General features: G+C 38.7%; 3 protein-coding genes across 3 annotated transcripts; 2 read left to right on the top strand and 1 right to left on the bottom strand.

The window, feature by feature from the left end:
- Positions 1-302: 302 nt before the first annotated feature.
- aup1 (AUP1 lipid droplet regulating VLDL assembly factor) lies at positions 303-6187 on the bottom strand. The gene is made up of 12 exons (XM_088293887.1): positions 5860-6187; positions 5343-5480; positions 4858-5008; positions 4377-4564; positions 3903-3975; positions 3471-3544; positions 3221-3287; positions 2958-3060; positions 2746-2883; positions 1717-1856; positions 1524-1612; positions 303-660 (listed from the first exon to the last, which is right to left on the bottom strand). Exons 1-12 carry the CDS (start codon positions 5898-5900, stop codon positions 615-617), a joined length of 1248 nt encoding a protein of 415 aa, XP_088150013.1. The 5' UTR covers positions 5901-6187; the 3' UTR covers positions 303-614.
- Positions 6188-6889: 702 nt separating this feature from the next.
- ctsf (cathepsin F) lies at positions 6890-12960 on the top strand. The gene is made up of 14 exons (XM_088294143.1): positions 6890-7274; positions 8259-8369; positions 8594-8675; positions 9307-9362; positions 9501-9573; positions 9805-9918; positions 10054-10202; positions 10297-10393; positions 10487-10567; positions 10672-10791; positions 11767-11831; positions 11920-12010; positions 12247-12305; positions 12415-12960. The coding sequence occupies exons 1-14, from the start codon at positions 7035-7037 to the stop codon at positions 12487-12489; spliced, it is 1413 nt and encodes a 470-aa protein (XP_088150269.1). The 5' UTR covers positions 6890-7034; the 3' UTR covers positions 12490-12960.
- Positions 12961-13275: 315 nt separating this feature from the next.
- On the top strand, positions 13276-15011 carry eif1ad (eukaryotic translation initiation factor 1A domain containing). Its single transcript, XM_088294144.1, has 5 exons — positions 13276-13422; positions 13908-14019; positions 14357-14465; positions 14564-14672; positions 14762-15011. The coding sequence occupies exons 2-5, from the start codon at positions 13933-13935 to the stop codon at positions 14970-14972; spliced, it is 516 nt and encodes a 171-aa protein (XP_088150270.1). The 5' UTR covers positions 13276-13422; positions 13908-13932; the 3' UTR covers positions 14973-15011.
- Positions 15012-15928: the final 917 nt, after the last annotated feature.

The raw sequence follows: 15928 nt of genomic DNA, 5'->3' as shown, positions 1-15928 counted from the left end.
TTCCGAGACCGTATTATTTTTACGCAAAGGAATTTAATGTCCCACTGATGTCCTGGTACGAAATAAATTTTACTATTAAAACCGATCCCAAGTTTGAACAGCACACATTTAAGACGAAATGCAGACTATATTTAACTGAGCAATATATTTAATAGCTTGTTTTATAGTAAACATTCGAGGAGTACAAAATATTGAAACTAAAAATATCACATGCAGTTGCTTCACATTCAGATGATCTGCGTTGGAGCGTAGTGATAGTCCAGTTGCTGGTGCAAGTGTCATGAAATAATTGCACCAAAAGGCAATGTCAAACTGAACTTTATTTGGAATCAATGACTCTGGACATTATAAAAATAAATAGATGATTCACAGTCAGTGGATCATAATACAAAGTGTTATCAAAATTATGCATCAGCAAGAATGAAGAATCGAACACATGCATTATGCACCCTTCCACCAACTTATACTGTATATGGTGAGAACACTCCTTGACCCGTCCAGTCAAGTAGGTTTTCCAACACCACCACAAGCTGATTGAATATAAAAATCATCTTTCAAACTAGACAGATTGAATGATTCTTTCTTGTTGGGAATCCTGACGTAACCCAAAGTGTTCAGTGACCATCTTCTTGATCCAATCCATATTTTTCAACATAACGTCTGGAGGGGAAAAAAACACACACTTTAGAATTAGAATTAGAATTAGAAATCCCTTTATTGTCATTGTACTCAAGAGTGCAACGAGATTAGAGAGCTCCCCTCTCCAGTGCAATACAACAATAATACAGACAAATATATAAATTAGATAAATAAGAGAGTGCAATGGAAAATAATACTGAATAGGGTATACAAAAACACATTACGATGCTGTTCTGCAAGGTAAGGGTGGTCTCGTGTGTGTGTGAGAGTTCAGAATAGAGATGGCTCTCGGAAAGAAACTGTTTCTCAGTCTATTGGTCCTCGATTTGATGCATCTGTAGCGCCTGCCAGAGGGCATCAGGTCGAACAGGTGGGAGTTTGGGTGGGTATTGTCTTTGACGATGTTGATAAATGTTGTTAACACTGTTACTGACAAACTTATATTGAGATGATTAAAGCGACATCTGATGGAAGAAATGACCACTGCCTGTATTTTTCAATCAGTGCTGCTCTGAAAGTTTAAAGTCCGTTAGAGGGGGGGCGGGGGGTGTACACTGATAAATAGCTACATACACTTTAAACCAAAATTTCAGAGGTAATCCATATCACTTTGGAAGGAAAATGGCAGCCAATAGTGTAACCTTGCAAAATGTTCTAAAAACATACTGGAAAAACAATTCAGTTTACAAGTAGCGAGCAATACTGCTCTCTTGTGCACTAAACCAAAATGAGTTTCAATGCACTGCTCAAGGGCACTTCGATAGGTGCCAGGATGCTAATGAGCATCTCGCAAACAACTACTGTAATTGAAAAATGTATTCCGCGCCAATAGCGGAGTACATAACGTGTAGGACACAATATTGCGGAGAACAAGAAAATCAAACCTTCTTGCAGAATTATACAGCGCTTCTTTCCTCTCTTGAAGGGACAAATGCCGGTCAGCAGGTGATTTCCCAAAAGATTTTGCTGCAGGCTGTGAAGAAGGCAAAACAGAATTAAACTGCATTGAGAAATTAATTGTTTTAAAAAAAATGTTCTCTGAATGTCACAGTTTAGAATGGAGTCCAAGATGTAAACCTTTATTGTATGAGCAGAACTAGATGAAAAAGTGCTGTTCGCTGAAGCTCCAAACGGCGACGCCTCAGTATCTTCCACTGACGATTCCTCCTTATTTTCCAGCAGGTTTGTTATGGTGACGTTAACACAATTAGTTTTTGCTGAAAAAAAATAAATCAAAAGGCAACATTCAGACTCATGGCGTGCAAGATGAGGAAACAGAATTCAGACTCAACATTTTATTTTCGCAGGGCAACTTGACTTTCATGTTATTTGTCCACTAGAATGATTGTCACACACTTCCGAAAAGTTCGGACTAAAGTGAACCCCTTCTTTATCATGGGGGATAGATTCCAGACCCAACTTTGATCAGTGAAAATTGTTAATATACAGACTTTTTTTTTTAATTGCTTAAGCCCACCCACACACTTAATAATAAAACTTAAAACACACTTTTTAAAACACAAGTGTCTGGTGGCCTCTGTCGCTGGCAAGCCTGTATGTGTGTGTATGTGGGAGTGTCTAAGCGTGAGCTGTGATTGACAGCTGCTCCTGCATAAGTTACTTTTTCAAAAAAAGTAAAAAAAAAAAAAACGTGAGTCAATTTGTTTAGTTTGGCGTGTGAAAGTTTGGAAAATATTCCACTTTCCAACAAATCACGGAATCTTTTTGTTTTGAGAAACTACACAAATGAGTTCACTTTGTTTCAATAAACCAATTGAAAATGTACAGATTCACAGTTTTCGCTAGATAGCAGTGACACCCACCGTAAGTAAATGGTATGCAATTGAAAGAAGCGCCTCTCAGTTTGCGGCTATAAAATTTGATGAAATACATGTTCATTGTGTTCTCCTGACAAATTATTGCAGGACCCTTCTCTATCGAAGCGTACAAAAACAAATGATTATCTTTTGAGTCTAAATCAAATCTGGCATAAGATGTTAGATCCGATCAATGCAATTACTTCTGAAACAAGATTTGATTTTTTTTTTTTTGCAGAGGCCAGCACAAGAGGATGTCGGAAGTCAAAGTGTGCTGATTGCGTCATACCCAAGTCCTTTGAGATGACATTCAGAGGGACGTGAGGCAGCACATCCTTCACCTGCTGGGCCATTTGCGCGATCCTTCGCTCATCTGCTCCCAAACCTTGCACCATGAAACCCAGGCCAATAGAGCCAGATCTTAAACCTAAAGGGAGAAAAACATCTTGTCAAAGTGCAAACGCAGCGCGGTTAAGTTTGTCCTTTGATTTAGGTGCTTACTGGTAGATGTTTGCGGGAGGGCATGTCGTTGTCTTTTGATGTGCTCGGCTTTGTCAGCTTTAGTGATCTTTGTTGAGGCCAAGCCAAGTTCGCCGGCGAGCAACTGCAAGGACAAAAATCCCACCGTAATCACACTTTAGTTGGCATGCAACCATAGACCACACAGCGATTTCCATTCTGCACTGACTAACGCGGTAGCTAGACAAAGCACAGCAAAAAACATGCAGATTTAGCCAAATTCTTTTCAAGTGGCTTCATTTTACCTCCTGGACTTTGTTGGCAAACTCCTGTGAGGACTCACCATCCTCTCGTGAAACCGGCGGCAACCAACTGAAGGCGGAAAGGAGAACAATTTGAATGGTTGGACAATAATTACACGTGAAAATTTCTTGGGATTGCATTTCCAGTCATCATCACTTTCCCTCTTTACTCACTAAAAATTTTAAAAACGAAATAAAATGTTTTGACGATTTAACCAAGATGCAAGAGATAATGATACAAGATATTTAGTACCTTACATGATACACTGTAAACGGAGAAAAAAATGTCCATAACAGCTCTGTCAACCAACTGGACTCAGGTGTGCTCTGCAGACAAAAAAAATATATAGAAAATCCATTATTTAGTTGAACTACAAAATGGTTTGGCAGCAGCTTATTAACAAACGATGGAAATCTAAACGCTATATCTTCACCTTCTTTGCTCCATAAAGTTGAGCTGAGTTCAAATATTTTGACAAAAATAAAATCCTTGCTTTAACAGACCATTCAATTCTACCCCAGAAATGAAATTATAACTAAATATAACATAATCAGTATCTGGTTCAGTTTGTCGTTTTCTGAGGGAAAAAAAATGACTAAAATTACAGAGGACATTTTTGAGGAAGGTGACGATATAATATGTCCGCACACTTAAGCCTATAAAAGTCCCAAAAAATTATATTACCAAAGCAATGAGAGGCCTTGCAACCCTCAAGGCCACAGGTTGAATGGAGTCTGTCAGCGAAAAGGGCCAAGAACTGAGAAGGGAAAATACCGATAGATTAGTTCAAGCGTGTACATGTTGCCAAAAAGGGGATTCCTTCACTAACATTAATCCCAAAAATAATTATGAATAAAATCGTGTGAATGCATGCGCGGTGACGGGCAAGCTCACATTTTTGTAAATATTTTATTACATCTTTTCATGGGACAACACGAAGGACACTTCATTACAGTGGAAAGTCGTCATTGTACAGCTTGCGTTATAGTGTACGTTCACCAACACACAGCCACAATGTCTAAAACGTTTGCAACAAAAGTGAGAATGTCCAAATTCAGTGTCAATAGTTTTGTAAAGCCACCATTATTCTGACGGGACAGTGCGCATCACAAGTTGATCACATCTGAAGACAAAAAGCCTTCAGGTAGCGACACTGACCTGAATTTCAGCAGGCCAGCACGTCCGTTTGTGGTGTCCTCTTCAGGGAGAAGCAGCAACGGTGAAGCGCCTTCGGTAGAGCAGTACCTCTGAAGCGACTCTCCTATCGCTCCCCTGCCAAGCGCAGAGTGCACTTCCATGAAGCCTCTGGCCCAACACACAAAACCTGTAGAGCCCTCAAACTGGGGCTAGTGAGCAAATGACAAAGATTGCTCAGATAACAGTTCTGCAAAATTCAGACATTTTCAGCGGCGAATGAAGTATAGGCAGGCCTCGGTTTACGGTCAATAGTACATTGTCACATGGCGTAAAAGGGCACAGTCAGTTCCCGCTATACTAAATGTTTTTCATTTGACTGATTAAATTCATGTCTTAGTGACACAAAACTTAAAATGGTCAAACAGTGATAGTAAGGAGAAAAAGTAGATGACCACAACAATGGAACAAGAAATGACACTCGCAAAGAAAGAGACTAACTCACAGTGCAGCAAGGGGTCAGGAGGTTGATTATGTTGTGATCAAACTCTGTCACATGATTGCATATGTAAAGTTTGGTGTTTTTGTCTCGGGATCGAGGATTTTGCTGCCTCACGTGCATTCCCAAGACTGAGCACATAATCCTCACAATGAATCTGTTAGGACAAAGGAAAAGGTGACTTCTCAAAAATACAAAGCACACACATTTAAAACATTGGTTCGACAAGGTCACGCTCTTTGGCGTAAGAGCAAAATCTAGGACATTAACTGCTTGAGTGCATGGGTCATGTAGGACACACAAATAACAGCTAATAATCCCTCAGCAACTTGGTGTGGGTAAATGTAATTTGGGCATAAGATCTGTGAGATGCAAGATAACGTGAAAACAAAATATTTTGATATTTGACACCCACGATAGCATGACTAGCGTGAGCAAATACATTCACACACTGTGGCAATATGCGAGAAAGTACATTTATAGTTACCTACCTTCTTAGAAAACTTTCTGGTAGTGCACAGCTGACCAAGAATACATGGACTCCAATAAAAATCCGTAGTAACATCAAACAAACACCAACTGGAAAGTAAATCACTAACAGCAGGAAGACGAGTGTGTCTTTGGGTAACCTGAGCAAAATCAGTGAGAATAAGGAAGACAACATGAGAAGTGCATGGACTGTTCACTAAGTGGATCATGGAGAAGATTTATGAATCGAAATCAATTAATGTTAATTTCATTTATTTGACCTCTTACAGAATGAGTATTACGTAATGAGTTGACCTGTCACTTCAAGCAGTTAGCAGCCTATACTTTCGACACGTAGCAATACGTGCATGCTTCGTAGGCGTAATAGTAATGCCTCACCTCGAAATGAGATCTTGCTCAAAGATTTGGAGTTATATCACCGCAAAGGTAATTAGGTACCGATATGCTAGCCAATTACAAATATTTGGGGCGTAGTGTAGCAGGTAGTATTACTTAACACCGACACCTTCAACAACTTACCGGCGAAAGTCGATCATATCGTCAATAACAGGAGTCTCCATATCGGTCACGTCAAATCTTAACGCAAGAGGACACTGCTATTAAAAACAACGATCCTTCTACCTAAAAATAAATCGGTCATCACGTTTAGAGCCACAAACGTGTCATTTTAAGGACACGCAGCAAGCAAACCTCTGCGAAAGTTATTGTTTCATCCAGGATGTGACGAAATGGGGACTGAAACGTTTTTTATAAAACCCAAAGTGCCAGTTTACGAGTTAGCTGAAAACCAGTTACGTTAGCAATGCTAGAGAACAGTTGCTCCAATAATAACCTAAGCCGAATCACTTCCGGGCCAAATTTTGCAAAATAAAATTATCAACAAAAAATTATATACATGTCACCTTAATATAATCACTGGATTTTTTTTAGATTTAGAAATGCATATGTATAATATAATTATTTCATTTCATAATATAACGAATTTAATCAGCATTGTTTATGGCGATTAACTTGTTTATCACATGCCGCAAAAAACTTCAGTTTGAATAAACACGCAACTGTCGAACACTTGACTGACTCTAAATACGTTTGTTTGAGTTCATTAACATTGAAATACAATTTGTCATCGACTTTAGGAGGTAGTTTACTAGTTTAGTTTAGACCATTACTTTCAAAATAAAACTCCGTACACACTTGTGTCGCCCTCTTGTGGGCATCATCCATTTATACAAAAAATAAAGACTAATTCGATCAATCGAATGATTTTAAAATGTTTTAAGTGGTATTTATTTCTGGCGATATGTGGGGTGTTGACACCAAGAATACCTTTGTTTGGGGTTATTTTGTGTGATTTGTGTTCAGATTAAAATTGTACTTTTTTTGTATTATGCACTCGTTGGAGTATATTTTTTACAATTTAGTAATTAGTGTTTCCCTAAACGCTACATTGATATATTTGTGCACGTGTGCGTAAATTAGTGGCGTGTGTGTGCAACAGTATTGAGCGAAGATGTTTTTGAACACACCCCTTTCGTTGATCTCACTGGCTCCTCCCACATTTAGGGTCCCCGGATTTGTTTGGCAACAACAGCTTCTCTTGTGCTTAAAAAATCGTTTACTTTGGCAGGAAGACAACTTGGCTGCTTTATAAGCTGAACGAACTGCAAGCACAGCCTCTTTCTTCTCAGAACGAGATGGCGATGGGGTGTCAGGCTTTTGTCTGTGTGGCCTTGGCCGCCGTACTCAGCGCCGTGCTGGGACTCGGTGAGGACATGGATCGGCCTCTGTTCGGTCCTCCCGGCTCGGCCATCCGAGTGACTGACAGCGATCCCGGCTTGCAGAAGGCGCTGCAGTTCGCTCAGGAGCGCTACAATTTGGGCTCCAACGCGATGCACCTCCGCAAAGTCAGCCGACTCATCTCTGCCAGTAAACAGGTGAAGTTGAAAAGGACGACGGCTATGAATTGATACTAGTATACTTCGCATATATATGCCGTTATATTATTCCAATATGTATTTGTTATCTGCAGTTGGCGATTTAAAACTGCGTCAAGCTCGCGATAGGCTTAACCTAAAAGGGCTTGTTGCGCAATACTGTCCTTTTGAAATGACAGCACAAATAAATGCAAAAAAAAAAAACACAATTACAAAAATAATGCTAAGCTCCTAAACGTTTCCGATTCAGTGTTTCTTGTTTTGCCGAATCGGAAATGCAAACGATTGCATTTTGTCATGCTCGGATCACGTGTGAAAGTTCAACAACAACAACAGAAAGAAGCTTCCAGCTGCAGCAGTCCAACAAGAATCTTACTCACGTACTCGCAAAAGCGTGAAAAGGATGAGGGCCAACCTGAAATGAAGAATGTAAAACACACTAAGAGATTAAAATCAGAATTTTCCGAGAGTACATGCTCATATTTTCCAGATAAAAAAAGTCACACTTTTCGACATGAAAGAAATTATTTTACTAAAGTACGCTTGCATGTTTCACAGAGTAAGGTCTGAATTTGCATAATGGTATTGCTGTAAAAATAAAATCTTTGTTTGTTTGCGTTGAAAAGTCATAATATTCTTAAATTAAAATTTGAGAATAATCGTATATTTTCGAGATTTTCTTTTATCTTTTCAAGAGCCAGTTGTACCATAAAGTTGAAATTTTCTGAGCATAAAGTTAACTATTTGTTATATTAAATGTCCGATTTTTTTAAATAAGTCACAATTTTTGGATTTTAAATCATGATTTTGCTTGTTTTGCATGTGTATTTTTAGAAAAAGATCACTTTTCAAGAAATAAAGATCTACAATGAGTCTACAATTAATTTTGTGTGAGCATTTATCAGAACAATGTCTGTTTTGTTGATTGACTGCTTGTTGTTTTTTGTTGAATCCTAATAAACCCTGCATCTTTTCATTTTCTAGCTGGTTAAGGGCATCCGCTATACTATAACAGTGGAGATGAGTAATACTCAGTGTAAGAAATCCACCATGCTCCGGACTTGTGACTTCTATCCCGAGTTACAACAGCTCAAGGTAGGCTGTCTTGTAATTGCCCCAAATAAAAAAGTTGAACAGAGTACTTTCTGGTCTTCTGATCGCATGACACCACAGACATGCACACTCAGCTATTTTATTTTCAGTCTTTCATTGTTTCCACTGCTCCGCTAGAAAAAAATAACCTCATGTAAATGTTGGCATTCCACCAGTGAAAAGCTTAAGGAAACAACTTTTTTGTTTTTTGGGGGTTTTCCTGCTAGACGGAGATTTGTGTGTTTGAAATCTGGGACCTACCCTGGCAGGCAACATCGCATTTGCTCAAACAGAAGTGCCAACCAAAAGGTAAGTCAAAACTTTAGCAAATATTGCCAAGGCAGGCATGGTGATATTTCCAATATGGCCATTTCAATTTTTCGCAGGTATAGAAAAACATTATTCTCATTTCATTTTCGATCATTTGCAGTGTTGCTTGAAATAAATGTCATCAAATGAAGTCTTACCTTCCATTACCCATCATTACATAATGTTTGTGTTTTCAAAACCCTTTAACATGTCAAGACCCTGAAGAGTTAACGTTGGAGTTCATGCCTGCATTTTCTTCCATTCCTGATTATTTATTAACAGAGCTCCGATATTTGTCCAAGTCAGACCTTATGTCCAGTACTATAGTCTAGTGTGCAAAAGTGTAAGTCCACTATCGACCCTTTTTGTCGTCTTAATATCCTAACAGTCATTTTCACGTGGTAAGTCGAGGACCGATATGTGTGAGGTGATCACACTAAAAACAGGATAACATATGGATCAAGAAAAAAAAAAACATTTGAAAAGCAATCACCGTTTGAGTCACTTTGGCATCTATCCTCCAAATTCCTCCTCTTTCCTGAAACAGAAATATGAACATTGCGAAAACAACAAATCCAATCATGGACAAAGATTTTTATTCAATAATTTATTTGAACTTCTTTCTCACCAGCTTTACCGGAAGAAACAACCACAGCTGAGGATGCTTCCCCTGACCAGCCTCTGGAGGTAAAAAAAAAAGTCCCGTTAAAATAAGTTGACAATCTAACTGTGTGGTTGTTGAGTAAATAGTACCAATCAAGTTGAACCTTCGGATAAGATTTTCCTTGTTGAGCATTTGTGTTGGCCTGTTCTTTACTTTACCAGGAGTCTATGGAGCTGCTGGGCCTTTTCAAAGACTTCATGGTTAAATACAATAAAGACTACAGCACCCAGGAGGGTGAGTAAGAATATCCTGTACATTCCACATGTCTTGCGCTGCATATGAAGGAATGTGGTGGGGGCGGAAAAAAACAAAACAGACTTGAACTTAAAATGCTGCTTTGCATTTGCCAGTTTCATCTGTTTTGTCTTGCAGCGTTGAGCATTAATCAATCAGATGCTATACAACAACAAAAAATGTCAAATCATATTTATAAATGGTCACGTGATTATTTATTTGTTTCTGTAGAGGCCCACCGCCGCTTGCAGATCTTCCGTGAGAATGTTAAAACCGCGGCAAAACTCCAGTCTTTGGATCAAGGATCTGCAGAGTACGGCATCACCAAGTTCAGCGACCTAACCGGTACGCGTTCATGACGTTGGCATACACTGCCACAATGTTCCGAGACAAAAAAATAATCGTTGCTTTGTATGTTCTTCTAGTCTTTCTTTCAAAAGATAGTCATCAGCGAACTGCTTTCTCGCTCTTTGCTTGCAGAGGAAGAGTTTCGCTCGACTTACCTGAATCCGCTGTTGAGCCAGTGGACTCTTCAACGACCAATGAAATTGGCCCCCTCTGCCCGAAGCCCCGCCCCTGCCAGCTGGGATTGGAGGGATCATGGCGCTGTTAGTGCTGTTAAGAACCAGGTAAATGGCGTGTAAAATCAATAAACGTTCGCGGCAAAAATTTGCGTTCGCTGCTTTTTGTCGATATGCATTTGTGTGTTTTTTTGTCTTCTAGGGTATGTGTGGATCTTGCTGGGCATTTTCTGTCACAGGTAACATTGAAGGCCAGTGGTTTCTGAAAAATGGAACTTTGCAGTCATTGTCTGAACAAGGTAATTTTCAGCCACTGAAAGGCCTTTATTTCAAATCAATATACAGCATGAGTTGAGGTTTTGTTTTGTTTGTTTTTTTTTCCGGGGATTTAGAGCTGGTTGACTGTGATGGACTGGACCAGGCGTGCAGAGGCGGGTTGCCATCAAATGCTTACGAAGCCATTGAGAATCTTGGTAATTGCCATAGTTCCTAGCTGTAACCCCCAAAAATTAATTTTAATCAAATGTTGTATGCGTTTTCATGAGTCTAAACATGGCATTCTGACTGTGTGGCTAAGGCGGTCTGGAGTTGGAGAGCGACTATTCTTACACCGGCCATAAGCAGAACTGCGACTTCACCAGCAGGAAGGTGGCCGCCTACATCAACAGCTCTGTTGAACTGCCCAAAGATGAGAATGGTGAGGTCACAAGAGGAAAGCAATATTCAAAAACAATATGATAAAAGTCCAAGTCACACCAGGAGACATTTTAGTCTAAAAATGAATCACACAAAGCAAATATAGCAGTGATGGGCAACTTAAATGCCGGAGGGGCAAAAGTTTTCATCCGTGGCCCCCCAGCCACAAAGGAGCATGTATTTCCTAACCACACATGTATGCCAAAAATGCTATTTTAAATGTGGACAAAATACGTGCGCATAATATATTTAATTTTTGATAATACCTAAGTTTTTCGTGGAAAAGTGGACAAAAGTTAAACTATCCTAACCCAACAACAAAGCATTTGAAGCAAACAACAACTTTTTTTCCCTGTGCAAAGGGCTCTCTTCCATAAAAAATACAATTTAAAGGACCGCACAAAACTGCAGAACAAGAAAACAACATTCAGTGCAAGAACTCTCTTTGTACATTTATTCACAAAATCATCTCGCTCAGAATTGTAATATTATTGAGGTGAGATATTTGTTACGCAAATCGGCAAAAAAAAGTCCTGCACGCGTTGTGGTATAGGGCAGTGTAAGTGCAAGAAAGTCATGTCTGCCATCTAGTGACAATTGGTGATATTACAACTTTAAACTCCAGTCCACCCCTGCATATTTGCAGTTCAGCACCCGGGGATTTGCAGAGTGGGATATTTTTTTTTACCCAATGTTTCTTCATATTTTGGATTTTTCTTAATTTTTTCTGTGATTTTTTTTTTCCATTCCCCTTGCTTGTCAGACAACATATATATTGAACGTTTATCTGTGTTTTTTGTAGAATCTTTGGGCGGGTTGGAAAAAAAAAACTAATTATTTAAGTGCCTGCCCATTCCTGAAATGTATCAATAAAGTCAAAGAGTCAGCATTATGGTTCTAGATATTTAGAAATTGTAATATGTTAGAAAAGCAAATTTTATGTATCTTGAATTCATTCCAATTCATTTCCTCTCAGAAATTGCCGCTTGGTTGGCTGAGAACGGCCCCATCTCTGTAGCTCTGAATGCTTTTGCCATGCAGGTAAAGTAAACCATCTGTTTTAACGGCACTGAGAAGACGACGACGTGATTACAATGTCTTAATTCCTTTCATTTGATGTTTTGCACAGTTTTACAAGAAAGGTGTGTCCCACCCTTTTAAGATCTTCTGCAACCCTTGGATGATTGACCATGCAGTGCTTCTGGTGGGATATGGAGACCGTAAGTGATTTTCTACTCGCTACTTGAATTCTCTTTTTCATCAATGGTGGTTTAGTTCGTTCGGTCGTTTCACTGGGCACCACATTAGGTACACCACAATCTAATGTGAAGAGCAAGATGGTTACATTATGAAACTACATGAAAGGGATACAATATTAGAAGCACTCTCAGCATGTTATCGTGCAGCAAATTGTAATAATGTTTAAGCAGTAGTGTTGTGTGTGTTTTCTTTTCAGGTAAGGGAATTCCATTCTGGGCCATCAAAAACAGCTGGGGTGAAGATTACGGAGAGCAGGTAAAGACAAACCCAAGGACGAGAGGAGAAGTCTTTCTGGATGACAATGACAATGGAATACAATCAAATTGAATGTGTTTTATGACAATGCTTTTTTTTTCTCACGCAGGGTTACTACTACCTATACAGAGGCTCCAATGCGTGCGGAATCAACAGGATGGCTTCTTCTGCTCTTGTCAACTAATTACATAAAATTGCACTTTCTTGCTCTCTCCTGCACACAGACAATGTCATCATGTACAAACATTTGAGCTTGACTGCCCAACATTGCCACACTCAAATGTCCTCCAGATGTTACTGTTAACCAAACTAGTGTTCCTTCAAATGCATGCCAGAGCCACTCTGATTAACTTCAAAATAATAGATTGAAATTGGAAAGGATTTTAAAATAGATTTTATGTGCACTTTTCATTTCTCTTATGTCAAGTATTGGTTTTGAGTCATTTTGTCTGATAGTAAATTTCTAGATGAGGCACTTGTCAACGTTAGCCCACTGTGTTGTGAATTTTACCCTCTATTTTATTACCATTGGTTGAGTAAATTTTAACTTTGATTTGGGTGGTTTGTCTTATTTGTTGGAAACTGGTGTTGTAATAGAATAAGAAACAAACTTACACAACTGGTAAGAAATAAATGAAAGTGGATTTACAATAAATGGATTCCCTCCTTTTTTTTTACTTCTATTTGCTTAAACAATTATTTGTTGTGTCATCTGTGGTGGTGAAAAAATGTTAAGAGGTTATTTTAACAAAAGAGTATAACCTACATATTTTTGCTTTACAATGTAGAGAGTAAGAAGTAAAAGTTGTCCAAAAAAATGAATTATGCATTTATTTTACTCCCGTGAATATAAGCGGTACGGAAAATACAGAACTGCGGTTAAACTCCAACATGATAGGTGGCGGTAACGCACCTTATAGTTGGTTGTTAACCGTCATGAAAGAAAGAAAGAAGAAGATCTCAAACAACGAACCCGGAAGTTAAGCGGGCCGATGACCGTAGTACATGTGCTTCAATTTGCATTTCATTGTAACAGCTTTTAGAATCGTTTTAACACATTTTCCTTGGCGCGATTTGGTGGCACATTCTCTGCTGAAAAGACTTTCATTATTTCAAGGTACTTTAGTAACTTAATCGCTAACTGCGCTTATTGAAGCGGCTTACGTCAGCTAAACTTCGATCTTATTTTGACACAATTCGGCTTATCAGCGATCTTACAATTGCTACATCTCGAGATGTTTTTTTATTTATGTGGCATAATTTGATGTTCAGAGACATTCCGATTTATTTTTTATTACATTAAAATGTGTTTTTGTTGAGTGTATTTTTCTCATGAATGATCCCGGTTTATTTCTTTCGCGATAGAATCCCATCAAAGTGTACACAATTGACATAAAAATCTCAAATAATAAGTAGGCTAAACTTTAAATAGTTTAACGTAGTCTCACGTAATAATCTACAAAATATTTAAAAGTAGCGTGGATTTTAATTTGGGGGGGGACGATGAATGAAAAGCGATTTAAGAAAAAAACATTTCAGTCAGAAAATGGCCATCGCTTCATAAGTAATTAAGAATTATGTGTGTGTTTTCTTTTTCTTCAGCTGGCTCGCAAAGTAAACACTGACAATGTCACAAGCCACTAAACGCAAGCACGTCGTCAAGGAGGTTCTTGGAGATTTTGTCGTGCCAACGGAGAACCAGCAGATTGTGAAGGTTTGCAAGATGTAAAATGTGGCTAACATAAATTCATTTATGCTATCAAAGCACAGAAGTAGCGACTTGTTTACTGAAGTATTATATTTTTATTTTAATTTGTTGTAGTATTTGCTAATTATTGCATGTTCAATGGATAAAGTTGTTTTTTACCCAACTATTTCAAAGTAAATCATTTTGGAGCTGTACTTGCAATACCGGGATACTGATAAACCACAATATTTTTACTCATGGTTAGTTATACTTTCAGATTCTGATTGGACCATGCATAAATGTTGTCATATTAGATGGGATGGACTTTTTGTCTCAAATGCCCCCACCTCTCTGGCTATTACAGGTGACTGGTAGTCGTGGTAACAACCTTCATGAAACTGTCACAGCTCTGGGTGAAGTGTTCCTGGTGAGCATGCCCACAAAGTTCCGCAAGAACATTTGGATCAAGAGAGGTGAGTTGCAGAACAGGCAGTTAGAGATCCTCTGCAACCTGTCACATATTCCAGGCGCTAAAAAGAAGTGTAATTTGCATTTGTTTCTTCACATCAAGGGGACTACGTGATCGTGGATCCCATCAAGGAGGGCGAGAAAGTAAAGGCGGAAATCAGCTCCATTCTTTACAAAGATCACATCATGTACCTGCAAGAACATAATCTCTGGTGTGTGGCAAGTCAACCACGCACACTCACGAGTGTTTCTTTTCACCTCAACGTGGCTCAGTGAAATTGTCCCAATTGTTTTCGTCCAGGCCCGAAGGCTTCGTGATCGAAAACAAGCCCAGCCAACAGAAAGAGGAAGAAAACAACAGAAAGGAGAAGGACCAAGAGGAGACCAGCGCTAGCGACTCCGACGACAACGAGGATGATTTGTTTGTGAACACCAACCGTTGTACTTACCAGTACAGTGAGAGTGAAGATGACGAGGACAGTGATGCTCAGGATGAAGATGACACAAAGTGATAGCGAGAGCACTGAGACTCATAGCTTTTTTCTGCCATCCTTCATTACAAGCTTTACATCACAGCCACTGGACGCTTTAACGGCCGGGCTCATTCTTGCGTATAACTAGCGGTGCTGGGGCGCCCATATTTGAATTGCATGAAACTTTTTTTTTTTTTACTGAAATTAATGACAAATCATCTGATTGTATTTTGCTTTTTTGTGTATATATAAACTTTATATTTTGACCCTATGTTGTATAAAAATTATTACCCTCTAATGCAATAGCCTCTGTTATTCAGTATTTCATAAAAACACTTTTTAAGTTAATACTCTTGGAGCTGTATGACAAGAGTTAACATAATTGCGTGTCAATGACATGACATGCATGTAAAGATGATCCTGGTTTTCAAACAATATTTTGAGAGTTCTTTAAAAACCTTACCTCAAAAAATAACTTCCCTCTTTCCAGATAGAGATTGAATGTGTGGTCTGATGACCATTGCTAAAGACTAATGGCGCTGATGTGCAGAAAAGAACATTCTGCAAAAGTAGGCGCAATTAAGGAATGTTTTTCCTCATTTTTTATTCCTCACAGTAGAACACATTTTAACAATCATCACATTTATCAACAATTTCTTCTTTAGGCGTTAGTCATGTAAACGGAACTTCTTATAATTCTATGACTTCATTTCATAGTGGTACATCTCATATGCATGCACTTAAAGCTTACTAATAAACGATTGTGCTGCACTTGTAGGCTGCTAGGTCCAAAATGCCCACTAGAAGTTTTTCCTCACTATGTACGCATTGGCAACAAGTACTAGTGGGAACTTCACATCTTTACATTAACAAAAAACATACAGCCAAATTGCACAAAAATAACTCGACAAAAGACTTCAATACAACAGATGTAAACAATATCACACATGATTCAAATAATGATAATGAAACATAATAAATACAAACAACAAAGT

Source organism: Idiotropiscis lumnitzeri, chromosome 4 (genome assembly GCF_059441095.1).
Source record: "Idiotropiscis lumnitzeri isolate Australia: NSW breed Sydney's pygmy pipehorse chromosome 4, RoL_Ilum_1.0, whole genome shotgun sequence".
Classification (NCBI taxonomy): domain Eukaryota; kingdom Metazoa; phylum Chordata; class Actinopteri; order Syngnathiformes; family Syngnathidae; genus Idiotropiscis; species Idiotropiscis lumnitzeri.
The sequence above is the reverse complement of the archived record's forward strand: the minus strand, read 5'-3'. Positions and strand labels throughout refer to the sequence as shown.